This window comes from Hypomesus nipponensis, chromosome 3 (assembly GCF_054491055.1).
Source record: "Hypomesus nipponensis isolate SF chromosome 3, ASM5449105v1, whole genome shotgun sequence".
NCBI lineage: Eukaryota > Metazoa > Chordata > Actinopteri > Osmeriformes > Osmeridae > Hypomesus > Hypomesus nipponensis.
In genome coordinates, this window is record NC_140363.1 from 17,510,123 (window position 1) to 17,528,868 (window position 18,746).

At 49.4% G+C, this 18,746-nt stretch overlaps 1 protein-coding gene across 1 annotated transcript in view; it reads left to right on the forward strand.

The window, feature by feature from the left end:
• The first annotated feature begins 673 nt into the window (after nucleotides 1-673).
• The window catches only part of unc79 (unc-79 homolog, NALCN channel complex subunit), a 37,452-nt gene continuing 19,379 nt past the window's right edge, over nucleotides 674-18,746 (forward strand). Inside the window, exons 1-19 of the mRNA XM_084681049.1 lie at nucleotides 674-695; nucleotides 2,041-2,161; nucleotides 5,815-6,128; nucleotides 6,929-7,099; nucleotides 7,347-7,442; nucleotides 7,555-7,610; nucleotides 7,880-8,009; nucleotides 8,390-8,454; nucleotides 9,610-9,698; nucleotides 10,257-10,297; nucleotides 10,496-10,524; nucleotides 12,334-12,563; nucleotides 13,786-13,957; nucleotides 14,235-14,465; nucleotides 14,904-15,094; nucleotides 15,301-15,424; nucleotides 17,013-17,153; nucleotides 17,590-17,787; nucleotides 18,410-18,637. Of these exons, the coding sequence (XP_084537175.1) occupies nucleotides 674-695; nucleotides 2,041-2,161; nucleotides 5,815-6,128; nucleotides 6,929-7,099; nucleotides 7,347-7,442; nucleotides 7,555-7,610; nucleotides 7,880-8,009; nucleotides 8,390-8,454; nucleotides 9,610-9,698; nucleotides 10,257-10,297; nucleotides 10,496-10,524; nucleotides 12,334-12,563; nucleotides 13,786-13,957; nucleotides 14,235-14,465; nucleotides 14,904-15,094; nucleotides 15,301-15,424; nucleotides 17,013-17,153; nucleotides 17,590-17,787; nucleotides 18,410-18,637 (2,649 nt within the window). The remainder of the gene's footprint in view (nucleotides 696-2,040; nucleotides 2,162-5,814; nucleotides 6,129-6,928; nucleotides 7,100-7,346; nucleotides 7,443-7,554; nucleotides 7,611-7,879; nucleotides 8,010-8,389; nucleotides 8,455-9,609; nucleotides 9,699-10,256; nucleotides 10,298-10,495; nucleotides 10,525-12,333; nucleotides 12,564-13,785; nucleotides 13,958-14,234; nucleotides 14,466-14,903; nucleotides 15,095-15,300; nucleotides 15,425-17,012; nucleotides 17,154-17,589; nucleotides 17,788-18,409; nucleotides 18,638-18,746) is intronic.

Sequence of the window (18,746 nt, forward strand, 5' to 3'; positions counted from 1 at the left end):
TCTTTTATAAACAGTTAGGCTTTCAAGCCCTTCGTGATGGTGGGGAAACAGTAACTTAGCCCTCCTCCTTATCAAAATAACGTTTTTAAAATGTACCATAAGTTAATGTCAGTGATATGAAACCAGATTTTCCTTTAAACGTTTTGTTTATTATTATATTGCAGACTTCCGTTTTGTCCCTATCTATACTGACAACCATCTGTTGAATGTAAATAGTCCTGTACATGCTTCTCAGGGATCATGACAATATAATTTGTTTCATTGTGGGCTTACATCCAGCAATTTCACTTAATGCCCATGTTTTCCCAGACATTTGCTCTGTGGAGGAGGGTGTTCAATGCACAGTCTTGAATGACAATTTGTCAAAGCCGGACCAGTCCATTTGAAAAGGTATAGCTGCATGAGACACTGCACTGGTTGCTGATGTTGTCTGACGTTAAGTTTATGTTATCCGACAGTGACACAGAGGGCGAGTACATTTCAATTAAATAGATTGCGAACCTATGAATTCAGTGAGATTGGTCATTACCTGAATTCATGACAACGGTGGTACTAACCCACCCGCGCTGGAGCGCGAGGGGGTTTATTCACTTTTTCAATACTGAAAGGGAAACACTCCGCAGGGGCGCAAACAATTGACTGTTTGGTTCATGATTCGTGAAGTGTTTCCAAAATGTCAACGAAAGCAGAGCAATGTAAGTACAATTCTACACAATTTACTTATTTTATCTTGCCATTCATAGACGTAATTTTCTTACAAGGAGTCGAATGAGGAGCCGTCCTTGGTGATGAAACCGCGGTTGCTAAGGCAGGTTGCAACACGTCCTCTCTGCAGAGGATGGCTCGAGGGCTGGTATCGAAGATGCGCTATTTTATAGCGGCGATAAACAAAACGAGAAAAATCTAATAAGGGGTTTATACGCATTAATTTTTGATTGACATGTTGGAGTCTGGTTGGTGCAGAGAGAAAGATATATTTGTCTCAAGGTCGACCTGACAAATTTTCCACTAAACAACATGGTGGCATTGATGATCAATAATCCGGCTTGTTCACATATTTTGCTTGACATACGAGACTAGTTACCATCTGAACAGGTGGAAATGCGGTCCTGCTCATGTAAATTACAGTTAAAGCTCACTGATTCGGTTGTCCAATTTATGACTTGTCATTTCTTATGTCAACATACTGTTTTATTGTCAATCAGCACCATTTAATTGACATCATGCATTTATCCTTCCTCATTTACCCCCAAAAGTCAATTTAAAGAGTAAAAACAAATACAGTAATTATTACATTCAATACAGTCAATTTAATACAGTACAAGTGCAGAGCTATACATACTGCTGCAAACGACTAGAAATACACTGATGTTGTTCATTATATACAGATGTTGCTGTTACGGCATTATGAGATCAAATACACTTTCTCTCCCTCCCTCTCCCCACCCCCCTCTCTCTCTCCTTCTCTCTCTCTCTCACACACACACACACACACACACACACACACACACACACACACACACACACACACACACATACACACACACACACACACACACACAAAGCCTGAGGTTGCTATTGTTATTTTGGAGCTTGTTATTTGCAGGTTCAGAAAGAGCTAAATTATGCCCTGAGTTACCAAACAGCACATGAGGTGACCCACTCTGGAGTCTGTGGTGGCCTATAGCTGCCCAGACCGTCTAAAGGTCACTTCAAGTAACACGGACAGGAAGGTGCCAGTACACTGACCCTCGGGGGAAATTATATTTATAACTAGATTGTTTTACATATTATCTGGAAACAACGTCACGTGATGAAATAACTCTGCATGTTCCTGACCAAAAGACAGATCAGTACAGAACAGAGAGACCACTCTGGCCCATGTTAGCTCTCACGGCACAAAGTGAACAGCCCTCCTGCTAAAAATGATCAACTCATCGTTAGGAACGCAGTCTGTATTGGTTTTGAACCAAATGCACTGTAAATTATTGAGGGTTCATTTGATGATTATTTCGCCACTCTGCTCTTTGTTCTGTTTAGTTGCCTCTAAGATAAGATACTTACAAGAGTATCACAACCGGGTACAGCACAACATTTACCCTGTGCCCTCCGGAACAGACATCGCAAACACACTGAAATACTTTTCCCAAACCCTGCTCAGGTAAGGACCCTGCGCTGGAACCAACAGGTGAAGTAACGCACAGTAACAAATGTTAGTCCAGTTTATTTGCCAGAGGTAAAGTGACATAGATTATTCTAGTGGATCCTCAGCATACACAGATACAGGTGTAGATGTAGAGGCAGGATATACCTGAACACAACGCTCACATGAAGCAGGCAGTGCCTGGCTCCATCCTCTGTCATTGTGGGAGTAGAGAAGTCATGTGACTCCCCGACACGCTCGTAAACAATCAACGCACAACGCTAGATATGGAGGGAAGAAGAGGTTAGGAGAGATGTCCTGTTAGGGCAGCAGTGTGAATGCTACTGCCGGATGAGTCCTTCCCCGGGGCGGCCTTCTTTGTTGGTCCCAGAAGGGCTGCTGGGGTTCACGCCTGGAGGCCTGGGGGTCGGGAGGGCTGGAGGTCTGGAGGCCTGGGGGGCTGGAGGGCTGGAGGGCTGGAGGCCTGGGGGGGCTGGAGGTCTGGAGGCCTGGGGGGCTGGAGGGCTGGAGGTCTGGAGGGTTGGGGGGCTGGAGGGCTGGAGGGCTGGAGGTCTGGGGGGCTGGAGGGTTGGGGGGCTATGGGTCATATGGACTGTGGGTCCCCTGGGTGCCGTGAAAGCATGAGGAGGAAACAGCATGTTCTTCTTAGAACAGGTCAACTAGACAGCTCCGATATGACAGCGCATGAGAAAGAGCAGAACAATCTGTGAGAATGAGCAGGGCTTTGATAATATTAGCTATGATGTAAGAAGCTCTTTGGCAGATGATTTTTAGGCAAACAGTGGAGTCAGTAATATTATTCACGTAAGACACATTGTCCCAGAGATCTTTTTAGTCACAGACACCGTGTCACAGTGTTGGATATGGTAATCTGCAGGGTTTGGGATTAGGAGAGATAGAACTTTGATGCTCCACTTTTACAAAAAAGTGAGATTGTATGCTTATTTAATCCATCACATGTCAGCAATTTATTAAGTGTGTAACTTGTGATGTAACTGAAGTTCATTGTTGTAGAACTACCCTAGATATCCCTAGTCTATCTGCGGGATGCCCTGCTAGGAGGCAGACCACCGTATTGTCACAAACCTGGCAACCCATTTGTACTTGGCACAGATGGACCATGACAGAGGCTGTGATTGTGCTTCTCTTTGTCATGGCAGCATGTTAACTCAGATGACAATTTTGTCTCTGAGACTCAGCATCGCTCAAGTGTGAAGGGAATAGCCCCGTGTGATACTGTAACGTTTGCCTGCTCTCTTGCCCCTCGTCTCCCTCTGGAGAGGCACAACAAGCTATGCATGCCTGTGTAGGATGCAGTGCCCAGACTGTGGTATTATTTAGACACCTGTGTTCCACAAGCCTGGGGGTGAAGAGAGAGAGAGAGAGAGAGAGAGAGAGAAAGAGACAAAGAGAGAGAGACAAAGAGAGAGAGAGCTGGGAGTGGGGGCAGCCAGGCTTGGAAAGTGGAGTGGGCATATGTCAGCTTCCTAGAGAGAGAAAGTCCTGCACTGACAGAAGATGGAACAGCCACATTCATATTGAATTCATACAGAAGCTTAGGGATCTAACAATGAAACGTAGTGTTAAACAACAAAGGGACAGACTAACATGTTCAATTTAGGCTTTATCTTCATATTTTTAAAATGATTTGTTGCCTCTATAGCGCTAGATTGATCTCCCAGACGTAGCGACACACAAGTCAAACTGTCCAGCTCTCAGACAAGGAGTTGGGACTCTCTGAGGCACTGACACCCCCCCCCCCTGCCAAACTCTGTCACTCATTAGAGTGGTTGTGGAGGACAAAGATTCAATCTGACACTGTTCCTGATGCGGTCTCCTCTGAAACTGACCTAGCACGCTCGCGTGGAGAAAAAAAGAGCATGAGAATGTGTTTGGCTTGTGTGTTGACTTTGACTGGCCTTGATGAGTAATAGTGAACCACTTGGCCAGTGAATAATGTAGACGGACAGAGCAGACAGTTAGATAAGCCACAATTAAGTTGTAAAAAGAAGCACTTTGATGTTACTTTTATATGTATGTATTCATGTGTCCGTACGTGCATTTGTGTGTACAGTGTGCGTCCTTTGTATTTGTGTGTGTGTGTGTGTGTCTACGTGTGTGAATGTGTGCGAATATGCGTGTATATACGTGTGTGTGTGTTTGTTTGTCTAAGAGTGTGTTCATATTTGAACTGTTTAATCTATGGAAATTGGGCAGTGATATGAAGTCATACTCTGCAGGATGTAATTCTCTTTGAAGCACCATTTAATTTGAGCTCCAATGGTCGCAGCATTTGAAACAAACATGCTGGCTGAAATCTTACAGAGTATAACTTTCAGGGGATCTGAACGAGTAGAGGCGTAGATACTGTGTAGTCGGTAGCAGCGTATGATAGAGGTGTATACTGTGTTTTCGCACTGAGATCCCCGTATTCACTGACCCTGTAGGGATGCCAGACCAGTCTGAGAGACTTCACCTAAACAACACATCAGCATATCTAATCTGGGCTCTCAGTCTAAGTGCCTCCAAATCATTTTACTGATAGAACAGCTTAGTGCTTAACATAATGTGTAGTAAAAGAGCTTTGCTCTCTGGCCCCTCCCCCTTCCAACCCCCCACCACCCCCACCTCACACCCCACCCTCCGCCAACCCCTGGCCTCACTCACAGCCAAACTACACCTTCCTTTTTCTCCTACAATGGAGTTTCTATCCATCTTCCCCTGGGGACAGCAGACACAGAGTCCACCCCCCCCCCCTCCTCCCCCATTAGCTCACAAACATAACCTTACCGGTCATCTCGTCTAAAACCTATTCCTTTGTCATTATAGTTTTCCCCCCTATCGTAGACTAGCTCCTACATTTATGTTAGAGACCTGAATCCATATGCCTGTTGGATCCCATTATGTCTCCTGATGATACTGGTAAAGTATCATAACGTGCGCATACAGACATTATTTCTCTGGTGAAATAAACATGTGTTGTGACTCAGGAGTTCTAGGTCTAAACCCTCACACACATGCTTATTACTGGCTGAAGCATGTTTCAAAAGTGTCACCTCTGTATGTTCCTGAACCAGTTTGGTGTCACTCCCATCTCTGACAGCCTCACTAAAGACCAGAAATTAAGTCTTGTGAAATATCACGGCCTATTGGCCTCTTCAGGCACCACAGCTGCTGTACTGATTGATTGGAGGATGGCAGCAATAGAGGGACAATCCCTGCCAGTGTTCCTTTTTTGGAGAAGTATGGGGTTGCCACTGAAAACATGCCATTTTTTATATTTTTGCTCCTTGTCACCAGATACACATGAGATGCAGTGATCATTGCAGTTTTTCACCCCAAAAAAATCAGTTTTTATTTTTTTTCCTCTTTTTTTTTCAAAGAATACCAAAGCGAAAGAGAAAATTTAAAGTCAAACTGAGCTCGTTAAAAGCAGGGAGAAATTGCCCGTGCCTTCAGTGGGAACACAGTCACAGAGTGAGACACTGCATCCTATGTGGGGTCTATCTGGGTTTGTTTCTTTCTATTTACGCTGTCTCTGTAGCGCCATTTCAATGTAATGTGCTGTTTCTTTGTGTCTTTGTTGTCTCTTTTTTTCCCTTGTTCCCCCCTCCCCTCCCCCCTCCCCCTCCCCCCCCACCCCGGAGCAGCATTCTGTCCCGCACAGGCAGGAAGGAGAACCAGGAAGCTTCCAATTTGGCCGTGCCCATGACCATGTGTCTTTTTCCTGTGCCATTCCCACTCACCCCATCTCTAAGACCACAAGTCAGTTCCATCAACCCTACAGTTACTCGCTCCCTCCTTTACAGCGTTCTGCGCGATGCTCCGTCGAACCGCGGGGGGCAGGGGCAGCAAAGTCGGGATGCTCAGCTCTCAGAGTACCCCTCTCTGGACTATCAGGGGCTCTATGTGACCCTGGTGACCCTGCTTGACCTGGTGCCCCTCTTGCAGCACGGTCAGCATGGTGAGTGAGCGCAGAGCTCCGCTCTTCCTAAACGCCCATCCTCACAAGCGTCCTGACTGCATGGGGCTGCTGCTTTTCGGGGGGAAGAAAGAGAGGAGTTCCGCACAGAATCTGAAAGGGGCTGGCTGCATGGGGGGAACTCTGTGGAATCTGCCGATACGCTTGCCTTGTTGATTGGAAATACCACTCACGACCTTACCGTCCTGCATTTTGTTTGTGATTGCATACTGTTTAAAACAAGCATGTAAAGTGTTGAAGAAAGAAAAAATATTGCAAACTGAAATGTGCCCAACACTGTGTACCTGAAGTATCTATGAGCAATACTGACAACAGTTTAGTTATTGATTGCATCGCTGTGTGTTAATCTGTGAATAGTGAGATGTTGAGCATATCTTAGAATATGGTATTCTGGGAATATTTGCTTCTGTAGTGGACTCCAGAGTCAATGCACTTCCCCATGAATATTTTATGAGTGTTAAAAAAAGCTAGAAAACATGAAAGCCCATCTTTACTGGAACTCTCCATGTTTCGCTGAGGGCAAACTATCAAAACCACAGTAATGGCTTTTACTGAAACGCCACTGACCTAAACAGAGGCTCACATTCCCAAATACTATCTCAGAAATTTGCTGTACTTTTTTGCAGAATTCTGTATTGTATTTCTTAGTCATTCTAAAAGTTTTTATTCTAATATCATGTTATATCTTAGACATGTTTGCCCAGGTTTGATGTGCGGTACATGTGATTGAATTACTGTCTGTGTTTCTGTCTGTGTCTTTTGCCTTTACCTTTTCTCATCAGATCTGGGACAGTCCATATTTTACACTACCACCTGCCTCCTACCTTTTCTCAGTGACGATATTCTCAGCACTTTGCCCTATACTATGATATCCACTTTAGCTACATTCCCCCCTTTTCTGCACAAAGACATCATTGAGTACCTCAGCACCTCATTCCTTCCTATGGCTATATGTGAGTATAGCACACTGCGAGCACGGCCAACTATGACTAAACAGGTTTTTTGTGTTTTCACTGGCCCAGGGACGTTCTGGTCTTTGAGGTCATAAAAAAAAAAAATCTGTGTCAAGGATATACCGTTTGTTGGTTTGTTTGTTTAGTATCGCCAAACTGGAGGAGGCAGAAAAGAATTGTTCAGTGTTTTGTTTCCACCTCAAAGATACTGTCGTCTTATCTTGCCATCTCCTCTGCCTGTTTGTAGTGGGTTCGACCCGAAGAGAAGGAGGCGTCCCTGCGTATGTCAATCTGTCTGCCTCCTCAATGCTAATGATTGCTATGCAGTACACCTCAAACCCAGGTAAACCGCCCTGCGAGGTCTGCAGCCTGATCTGCCTGCCTGGTGTTCTGTCTGCTAGCATTGTTCAGGCGACCTGACCTGTCTCTCTGGCATCTCTCTGCTTCCTTCCCAGTCTACCACTGTCAGTTGTTGGAATGTCTAATGAAGCACAAGCAGGAGGTGTGGAAGGTAGGAATTTCACGACGTTTCTTATTAGCCAATCGGGTTGGCAGATGCCCGTAGCGCTATCAGACGGCACGCTTCAAGGTTGTTTGAGTTAACAGCAGGAGTATTTGTGATGATGAGAGTGGACCTGTGTAAACGCCCAATGGGCGAAACGTACGCTCCTGGCGTTTGATGAAGGCTGAAATGTGCCGTGGGAACAGGAAGACTTTGTGGGTGTGTGAGGTCTTGGTAACAGGAAGCTCATGGAGGTGAACGCTGTGTTTCTGTGTCAGGACCTGCTCTACGTCATCTCCTACGGCCCCTCCCAGGTCAAGCCCCCTGCTGTGCAGATGCTCTTCCACTATTGGCCCAACCTGAAGCCCCCAGGAGCCATCAGTGAATACAGGGGACTGCAGTACACAGGTGTGAGTCAGGGGGGCGGAGTGTCCAGGCTGGTCAGTGTTTTGGATTGTGTTGTGAGAGAGAGAGAGAGAGAGAGAGAGGGAGAAGGAGATGGAGAGAGAGAGAGAGAGAGAGGGAGAGAGAGAGAGAGAGAGAGGGATAGGGAGAGAAGGAAAGGGAGAGGGCAAGAGAAAGAGAGAGAGAGGAAGAATGAAAGAGAGAGAGATGTTTTCATTTCGTGTTTTCATTTCTCTCTCTTTCTCTCTGTCTCTCTCTCGCTCTCTCTCGCTCTCTCACTTTCATTCTTCCTCTCTCTCTCTGTTGCTCTCTCCCTTTCCCTCTGTCTCTCTTTCCTAAATATTTTTTTCCTTCCTTTTTCCTCATCTCGTCCTGGTCCACAGCCTGGAACCCCATCCACTGCCAACACATCGAGTGTCACAACGCCATCAATAAACCTGCCGTCAAGGTAATCTAAAACCACTCTGGTGCTGCCCACAAGAACGGAAAAAACCCCAGGTTACCCAGTAGTCAATGATACCCTCTGTGGAGTTTAAAAACAAATCCAGCGCCTGAAAAAAAGAACGTGTGCCGAGTTGCCATGGTGAGTTAGAACGTCTAAACGTCTGCTCTTGTGACCACCTGGGTAAATAAAATCAGGCCACGCTCGAGTGACCATGGCAACCGGCTAACGATGTCACTCAGTGTGCCCTCGCCTGTCTGCTCCGCAGAGCTCCAAACTGAGCAGGAGCAGGGCTTGGGACAAGGGCCGGATTTCAATTACCGGGAGTGTGGAGGGGATGCGGAGGGGGCTTAATTGGAAGCGCTGACCCTTATGCCGCCCTGGAGGATAGAACGGCAGTAAGCGGGTGTGGTGAATTACTGAGCACCATCTGAACATGTAGGCCAGCATGGCTGCTAGCAGGGCCGTGCACAGATCACAGGCAGCCTAGCACAGCATATAGCACAGCATATAGCACAGCATATGGATGAAGCCTATCACAGCATATAGCACAGCATATGGATGAAGCCGAGCACAGCATATAGCACAGCATATGGATGAAGCTGAGCACAGCATATAGCACAGCATATGGATGAAGCCTAGCACAGCATATAGCACAGCATATGGATGAAGCCAGCCACAGCATATAGCACAGCATATGGATGAAGCCTAGCACAGCATATAGCACAGCATATGGATGAAGCCAGCCACAGCATATAGCACAGCATATGGATGAAGCCTAGCACAGCATATAGCACAGCATATAGCACAGCATATGGATGCAGCCTAGCACAGAATATAGCACAGCATATGGATGAAGCCAGCCACAGACGCCCAGACAGACAGGAAGACGGGGATCTTACAATAACTGCTTGTTGAATAGTTTGAGTTTGAACCACGAGTGGCATTCCGGCAGAGTATAAACAACGTCAAATGTCTTTGGAACCCTCTTTAGAACCCTCTTTAGAACCCTCTTTAGAACCTCTTCGGCGTCTTTAGAACCCGACATTCCATGTAACCGCCGGTGTCATCTCTGCTGGGGTCCAGATCCCAGGTGTGCAACCGTTTCTGAGCGTGTCTGTGTGTGTGTTTACCCCCCCCCCCCTGACCCCCCCACCTCAGATGTGCATAGATCCCACGCTCTCCGTTGCCCTTGGAGACAAGCCCCCCCCTCTCTACATCTGTGAAGAGTGCAGCCAAAGAATCGCAGGGTATGTTTTCATCCGACATCCGTCATTCCTCTCTCTCTCTCTCTCTCTCTCTCTCTCTCTCTCTCTCTCTCTCTCTCTCACTCTCTCTCTCTGTCTCTCTTTCTCTCTCTCTCTCTCTCTCTCTCTGTCTCTCTCTCTCTCTCTCTCTCTCTCTGTCTCTCTCTCTCTCTCTCTCGCTCTCTCCTTCCTTCACCTGCTCCGCTCAACGAGAGTCCGTCCTGTACACGCCTCACCTGCCACCGCCTCCCCCCTCTTCGTCCCCCAGGCTGAGCATTTCCATGGTTACGTAATTCCCCTGTGCAGATAATGAGAGCATCACTAAACAGAGGATTCACTCATTTCCTTTCACTTGTGGCATGCATGTTGTTGCTGTTTTTCTAGATTTGTGTTTTTTTTCCTGGTATTGTGTTCAACATCTTTTTGGTCTTGAGGAGGGGTGTTTACAGTACTGCAATATGAGCTTGTGAGTGGTGCAGATGAATGTATTTACACTCTGAGGAGTTCACAGGAGACTGTGCAAGTATCTGTTTGTTGATACACACTGTTTGACCTTTACAGAGACCACGCTGAGTGGCTCGTTGATGTGCTTCTGCCCCAAGGTAAGCGCTGGCAAATACGAGAAGCAGCCTCTCTCTCCCTCGCAGGCACGCACGCTCACACACATGTATTCTCACACACAGATGTACACACACGCTGTACACACACACACACACACACACACACAGGTTTAAAGCTGTCTTTGGTAGTGAACTATATTCAGCTGTGAATATTCTCCCCCTCTCACCTCGTCTTCACAGCTGAGATTTCGGCTATTTGTCAAAAGAAGGTAAGATCAGGTTTGATGTTGGTGTTGTCCGTCCATGTCATCATCAGCTTCATTGCATTGTGTTCCGCGGCCATGTACAGACCTACTGATCGGACGTCAAATTGAGCATCGCACTCATGAAGGATCCAATTCTCAAAGGGCTGTATTTATTACGCCTGTGGATGGCTTTGCTTCTCTAACATAGATTCTTTCCTTAAGCCTAACCCCCCTAGACTGTCATGTCAGCTTTCCGCTACACTTTGATTGTTGGTTTGTTGTGTTTGTGGTTGTGGTGTGTGTGTGCCTCACCTGCTAATCCCAACAAACCGCTCATTGACAGTAACATCCAGTCATCCATTTTTTTCCTACTGGGCTCCAGTAGCATTTTTCAACGACATGATATCATGTTGGTAAATGACTGCAGTTGTCATCTCTAATTAAAGGAGTGAGTCAGTGACTGGCTCTTGAACTTTGGCATTTCAACCCTTCAACATTTCACTAAGAGGTGTTTCAAGTGCCCTTTTTTCGAGTGTGTCTGTGAGTCGTCCATTCAGTAGAGCGTTCCTCTGACGGACGACTTGGTTCTAATGGAACTGGCAGTGTTCGATGTTTGTTCCGGAACACAATCCCAAGGGCACCGCGGTTCCCTTCTGGTCTCCTCAGAGACACACAGACCCGGTCTGTTGCCGTGGCAAAACAGGTACTGTGTCACTGACGAGCTGTCGCCCCGGGGTTGTCATGGGAAACAGCTGTCCTCGGCCATCCTGCAGTTTTAATCCACAGCCTTTGTCCTCATGCAGAAAGCTCTTTAAACTCTTACCTGGCCCGGCGCCAGCTCTCAGCTGACTACCAGCAGGTCGGGTGTCCTGACACTGAGGTCTGTCTGTCTGTCTGTCTGTCGGAGCGACGGCTGGAGAGAGAGAGGGCTAGAATAGGATCCCTCCCTGGTCACGTCAAGCAGCAGAAACTCAGAATGCTCTTTCTGAAGTTCATCCCCTCATCAAATCTCTCACCGAACAGGAAGTAGATTTGTACGAGTGCACTAATCATGTTAATGTGTTTATTCAGCAGATGGTTCAAAAACAACAAAGCAAAGAACAGAACAGGAGGGGACCTGTGACCTGTTGATTAGCAGTCAAGTGCTCTAACCACCGAGCTAGTGCACCAACCACCCCCTTTTCATTGTCCCGTGTACTCTTCAGTGACTTGTCTCTACATGTTGCTGAATGCGTTATCTCTGTTGTGTTGTTAGAGGATGCGCTGCTTCGGCGCGAGAGAGAGGTCAGAGGGAAGCCAGACTGCAGATCTGTTCATGTGATAGGTGCTAATGGGTCTCGGTAATGGCCAAAGCTTTCAGTGGCTGATCAGATTAGTTCTGTCCCCTTTGTATTTCCAGTAAAGTGAGACTCCACAGAGGTTCCTACCACAAAGCTACACATAGGGAAGATGAAATACCTACTATTGTTTGATCAGTGACTTAGCAGCACGATGCACACACTGTGCAGAAGATGCGATGAACCCTAACCCATATACAGTCATGCAAGACTGGACACATCGATGTCCTTCTTCAGCTCCATGGTCTCCTTGGTGTGTTTGCCATCCGTCATCTTTAATTTCTTAAACATGTAAATCAACCTAGTTCTCCTTTCTCCATTACTTCTGTTCTCTCTCTCCATTACTCCCTCCCCCCTCCTCCCCTCCTCCTCCTTCCCCCCTCCCCCCTCCTCCTCCTTCCCCTCCTCCCCCCTCCCCTCCTCCCCTCCTCCTCCTCCCCCCTCCTCCCCTCCTACCCCCTCCCCCCTCCTCCCCCCTCCCCCTCCCCCTCTATAGAACTGCAGCTCACATGTCAGGAGGGCGGTTGTCACCTGCTTCTCAGCTGGCTGCTGTGGGCGCCATGGCAACCGTCCCGTCCGCTACTGCAAGCGTTGCCATGTCAACCACCACATCAGCGAGGTGGGGGCTGCGGCGGAGACCCATCTGTACCAGACCTCCCCCCCGCCCATCAACACCCGCGAGTGTGGAGCCGAGGAACTGGTCTGCACCGTGGAGGCTGTGATCAGGTCTGGAGCTCTCTCTCTGTACTCACTCACCTCACACTCTCTCTCTCCCTCTCTCTCTCTCTCTCTCTCTCTCTCTCTCTCTCTCACTCTCTCTCTCTGTACTCACTCACCTCACACTCTCTCTCTCTCTCTCTCTCTCTCTCTCACTCTCTCTCTCTCTCTGTACTCACTCACCTCACACTCTCTCTCTCCCTCTCTCTCTCACTCTCTCTCTCTGTACTCACTCACCTCACACTCTCTCTCTCTCTCTCACTCTCTCTCTCTGTACTCACTCACCTCACACTCTCTCTCTCCCTCTCTCTCTCACTCTCTCTCTCTGTACTCACTCACCTCACACTCTCTCTCTCTCACTCTCTCTCTCTGTACTCACTCACCTCACACTCTCTCTCCCTCTCTCTCTCTCTCTCTCTCTCTCTCTCTCTCTCTCTCTCTCTCTCTCTCTCTCTCTCTCACTCTCTCTCTCTCTCTCACTCTCTCTGTACTCACTCACCTCACACTCTCTCTCTCCCTCTCTCTCTCTCTCTCTCACTCTCTCTCTCTGTACTCACTCACCTCACACTCTCTCTCCCTCTCTCTCTCTCTCTCTCTCTCTCTCTCTCTCTCTCTCTCTCTCTCTCTTTCTCTCTCTCTCTCTCTCTCTCACACACTCTCTGTTCTCTCTCTGTACTCACTCACCTCACACTCTCTCTCTCTCTCTCTCTCTCTCTCACTCTCTCTCTCTGTACTCACTCACCTCACACTCTCTCTCTCTCTCTCTCTCTCTCTCTCTCTCTCTCTCTCTCTCTCTCTCTCTCTCACACACTCTCTCTGTTCTCTCTCTGTACTCACTCACCTCACACTCTCTCTCTCTCTCTCTCTCTCTCTCACACACTCTCTCTCTCTCTCACACACTCTCTCTCTCTCTCTCTCTCTCTCTCACACACTCTCTCTGTTCTCTCTCTGTACTCTCTCACACTCTCTCTCACACTCTCTCTGTACTCACTCACCTCACACTCTCTCTCTCTCTCTCACACACTCTCTCTGTACTCTCTCTGTACTCTCTCACTCACTCACCTCTCTCTCTCTCACACACACACACACCAGTAAACCTAAGTAGCACCATACATCATTTATGAGTAGAGATGAGGCAGTTTATTATCTTTCTCTCTTACTTTCACACACACAAACACACTCTCTGTTTTGACTCCTCCCTCTCGTCCCCCCCCCCCCGCTCCTCCCCCAGCCTTCTGAAGGAGGCAGAGATCCACGCGGAGCAGAGGGAGTTTGAGCTGACCAGGCGCCGTCAGATGGGCCTGTCCGCCTCCCACCACTCCCTGGACAACATAGACTTTGACAACAAAGAGGATGACCAGCACGACCAGAGGCTGCTCAGTCAGTTCGGCATCTGGTTCCTGGTGGGTGGGCTCTGTCGTCACATGGCTGAGCGCTCATTATTAATCAGCAGGTTGCCGTTTTCGATTTCCGGTTTGATTCCCGGTCGTTGTGTCCTTGGGCAAGGCACTTCACCCTACTTGCCTTGGGGGGGTGGGGGGGTGGGGGATTGTCCCTGTGATGACTAAAATGACTAAAATGTCCAATGTAGTCCTGGGGAGGATATACCATACCATTCTTTCTTTCTCCACTCCCCTTCTTCCCACTGTCCCCCCCACGCCCCCCCCCCCAACCCTGCAGGTGAGCCTGTGCACCCCCAGTGAGAACACCCCCACAGAGAGCCTGGCGCGGCTGGTGAGCATGGTGTTCCAGTGGTTCCACTCCACTGCCTACATGTTGGACGATGAGGTGGGCAGCCTGGTGGAGAAGCTCAAGCCTCAGTTCGTCACCAAGTGGCTCAAGACCGTGTGCGACGTGCGCTTCGACGTCATGGTGATGTGCCTGCTGCCCAAGCCGGTGGAGTTCGCCAGGGTGAGTGAGGGAGGGGACGGCAGAAGGATGGGAGGGATACAGGTGGCTGAACGGTGAGGGAATCGGGCTAGTCATCAGAAGGTTGCCAGTTCGATTCCCGGCCGTGCAAAATGACGTTGTGTCCTTGGGCAAGGCACTTCACCCTACTTGCCTCGGGGGGAATATCCCTGTACTTACTGTAAGTCGCTCTGGATAAGAGCGTCTGCTAAATGACTGAATGTAGGCACTAGAGCGGGAGGGCGGTGGGAGGAGGGTGCTCGGGGGAAGCGGAGGGCTAACGAGTGGGTCTGAGGGTGCCTGATGACTGCTGTGTGAATGTGAGCTGTCAAAGCTCCGACGGAGCGCTTCACAAGCCGTCACGTGACAGGAGAGGAGAGGGCTCAGCGCCCGCTGGGTGTCAGTGAGTGATGACAGCCTGCTGACCTCCTGTGGCTGCAGGTGGGGGGCTACTGGGACAAGTCATGCAGCACGGTGACCCAGCTGAAGGAGGGGCTCAACCGCATCCTGTGCCTGATCCCCTACAACGTCATCAGCCAGCCGCTGTGGGAGTGCTTCATGCCCGAATGGCTGGAGGCCATCCGCACCGAGGTGCCCGACAACCAGCTGAAGGAGTTCAGAGAAGTCCTCAGGTAGGGAACACGCCGAGCCTCCTCTGGAGCACCAGGCTGTGGACGCTGACCGTGGGGAGCCCGTCCAAGCTTCATCAAGCTCCTCTCTCTCTGCTTCCTCCGTGTCTCCCCCTCTCTCTCTGCCTCCACCTTTCCCTCCTCCGTGTCTCCCCCTTTCTCTCTCCCCCCCCCCTCCTCTCTCTTGTCTCTTGTCCTTCTTTCTGTAGTAAGATGTTCGACATCGAGCTGTGTCCATTGCCTTTCTCCATGGAGGAGATGTTTGGTTTCATCAGCTGTAGATTCTTAGGGTACCCGGCCTCTGTGCAAGAGCAGGCTCTGCTGTGGCTGCATGTGAGTACACACACACGCACACACACGCACACACATAGACACACAAACACACACGCACACACACACACACACACAGACACACACGCACACGTGCACGCACACACACGCACGCGCACACACACACCCACACGCACACATGCACACACACACACACACACGCACACGCACACAAACACACACAGACACACACACGCACACACACACACTCACACACACACACGCACACAAACACACACACACACGCACACGCACACACACTCATCACTTGGTGCTCAGCAGTATTGCCTTCTCCTGCCCACACTGGAGTTTGACCTACAAATCCCCTCTCATGAGCACCTCTTGAACCAGCTTCGCCTCCTGAGAAGGTGGCTCTTTGACTGCGTGGGTGGGCAGTATTCACACCCATTCAACCCTGTTTGCATACGCACATGCCAACTCTGACGCACACGCATTCACTGTGTACCTCCCATTCTCTCCCACACACACACACACACACACACACACAGACACACAATGACTCATACACACTGACGCACACACACTTACACACACACACACACATACACCTGAGAATCTGTTTCATAGCCTGTGGTTTACTCCTAGGTGTGAAATGAACAGGTTGTCGTGGTGTGTGAGTGTCTGGGCAGGGGCCCTGCTGAATATGGATCTGGGTCACCCTGCCCAGGATGACACTGGGGAGGGAAGGAGAGTCAGAGAGGGGGGTGGGGGTGGGGGGTCGACTTCTCCTTTCTGCTGTCCCAGCGTGGTGTCCTATATACTGGAGCGGGTGTCTGTCTCTCTGTTACGGCTGTGATCAGGAGAAGACAACAGCCAATCAGAAGCAGAATATGGGTCGTGAAACAGATACGGAACAGGAGTGAGAGGAATGATTCATATTCAGTGTTCACGTTGTGTGTGTGTGTGTGTGTCTCTGTGTGTCTCTGTGTGTCTCTGTGTGTGTCTGTGTGTCTCTGTGTGTCTCTGTGTGTCTGTGTCTCTGTGTGTCTCTGTGTGTCTCTGTGTGTCTCTGTGTCTCTGTGTGTCTCTGTGTGTCTCTGTGTCTCTGTGTGTCTCTGTGTGTCTCTGTGTGTCTCTGTGTGTCTGTGTCTCTGTGTGTCTCTGTGTGTCTCTGTGTCTCTGTGTGTCTCTGTGTGTCTCTGTGTGTCTCTGTGTCTCTGTGTGTCTCTGTGTGTCTCTGTGTGTCTCTGTGTGTCTGTGTCTCTGTGTGTCTCTGTGTGTCTCTGTGTCTCTGTGTGTCTCTGTGTGTCTCTGTGTATCTGTGTCTCTGTGTGTCTCTGTGTATCTGTGTCTCTGTGTGTCTCTGTGTGTCTCTGTGTCTCTGTGTGTCTCTGTGTGTCTCTGTGTATCTGTGTCTCTGTGTGTCTCTATGTGTCTGTGTCTCTGTGTGTCTCTGTGTCTCTGTGTGTCTCTGTGTGTCTCTGTGTGTCTCTGTGTCTCTGTGTGTCTCTGTGTGTCTCTGTGTCTCTGTGTGTCTCTGTGTGTCTCTGTGTGTCTCTGTGTGTCTCTGTGTCTCTGTGTGTCTCTGTGTGTCTCTGTGTGTCTCTGTGTCTCTGTGTGTCCTCTGCAGGTGCTGTCTGAGCTGGACATTGTAGTTCCTCTGCAGCTGCTGATCGGGATGTTCTCTGACGGTGTGAACTCTGTGAAGGAGCTGGCCAATCAGAGGAAGGCCCGGGCCTCAGAGCTGACGGAGAATCCGGGGGCGCGGAGGGTAAACACTGCCGTCTGTGCCGTCTGTGCCGGCTGTGCCGTCTGTGCCGGCTGTGCCGTCTGTGGCGGCAGGGCCGTGGTCCAGAGAGAATTGAGGCGCAGTCATGTCAGTAGCGACGTGAAATACACGGTTTCTGTTCGCCTCTGTGGTTGAACAATTGCGGGCACTGTGCTGGTTGCCGTGGTTACCGGCAAAGTCTAAATATAGTGCTGCTTAAAGAGGCTTAATTGCCACCTCTGAGATGTATCGTATAGGTCTACGTTCAGCAACTTGTGAAGATATTTTTGCCTTTCTGCGTGTTCATTTTAGTAGAAATATTGAGCTGTGCGTATGTGTATGTGTGTTTGCATGTGTATTGTGTGTGTCTGTACTGTGTGTGTATTATGTGGGTGTGTACTTTGTGTCTACTGTACGTGTACGTGTGTGTTGAATGCAGGTGAGCGTGGTGTCAGACCCAGGCCGTCGCGGCCTCACCCTCAGCCCCTTCCCCAGCCCCTTCAGGAGCCCCCTGTACAGCAGCCCCTTCAAGAACCTGTGCCACGCCACGGGACACTGTGCCCTGGACCTGGACTGTGACGACGACGACATGAACCTGGGCTGCTTCATCCTCATGTTCGACCTCATCCTCAAACAGGTGAGCAAACCCGACCTCCAGAGAGATCAGTGGCTTCTTGTTCTATCAAATTGAAATGGTTTGCACAGTATCGCTTTTTACAAGCAGTGTCACAGAGGGCTTCACTTCATGCCCGTAGAACTGTACTCGTTTACTGTTTACATTTATATTCATTTAGCAGACGCTTTTATCCAAAGCGTTGTATAAATGGTGTATATAGAGAGTACAGCGTAAGATCAAGACTCAGAAGTGCGTCGGTATACCAGCGCGTCAGTTGTCAGAGTCGAGGAACGGTCTGTGTCCTCGAGTTGCTGCTGTTGCTGCTGTAACACATCTCCACTGTGGGAACGTGACGTTCCATCACCCCCTCCACCACCTCTCCTTCCTTCCTGCTGTTCCACCGTTTGCTGTCTCTCTCTCTCTCTCTCTCTCTCTCTCTCTCTCTCTCTCTCTCTCTGTCTCTCTCTCTCTGTCTCTCTCTCTCTCTCTCTCTCTGTCTCTCTCTCTCTGCTCTCTCTCTCTCTCTCTCTCTCTCTCTCTCTCTCTCTCTCTCTCTCTCTCTCTCTCTGCTCTCTCTCTCTCTCTCTCTCTCTCTCTCTCTCTCTCTCTCTCTCTCTCCCGTCCACCACCCCCTCGGGCCCAGATGGAGCTGCATGACGAGGGCGTGATGCTGGGTTTGGAGAGCAGCCTAGGGAAGGATGTGGTGGGCATCATCAACAACGTCTTCCAGGCCCCCTGGGGCGGCTCCCACACCTGTCAGAAGGACGAGAAGGCCCCAGAGTGCAGCCTGTGCCAGTCCAGCATCCTGTGCTACCAGCTGGGCTTTGAGCTCCTGGAGAGACTCACCCCCAAAGAAGAGATACGGCTGGTGGTGAGACACACACACACACAAAGAAACACGCACACACACACACACACACACAAAGAAACACACACACACATACACACAGACACACAAAGAAACACGCACACACACACAC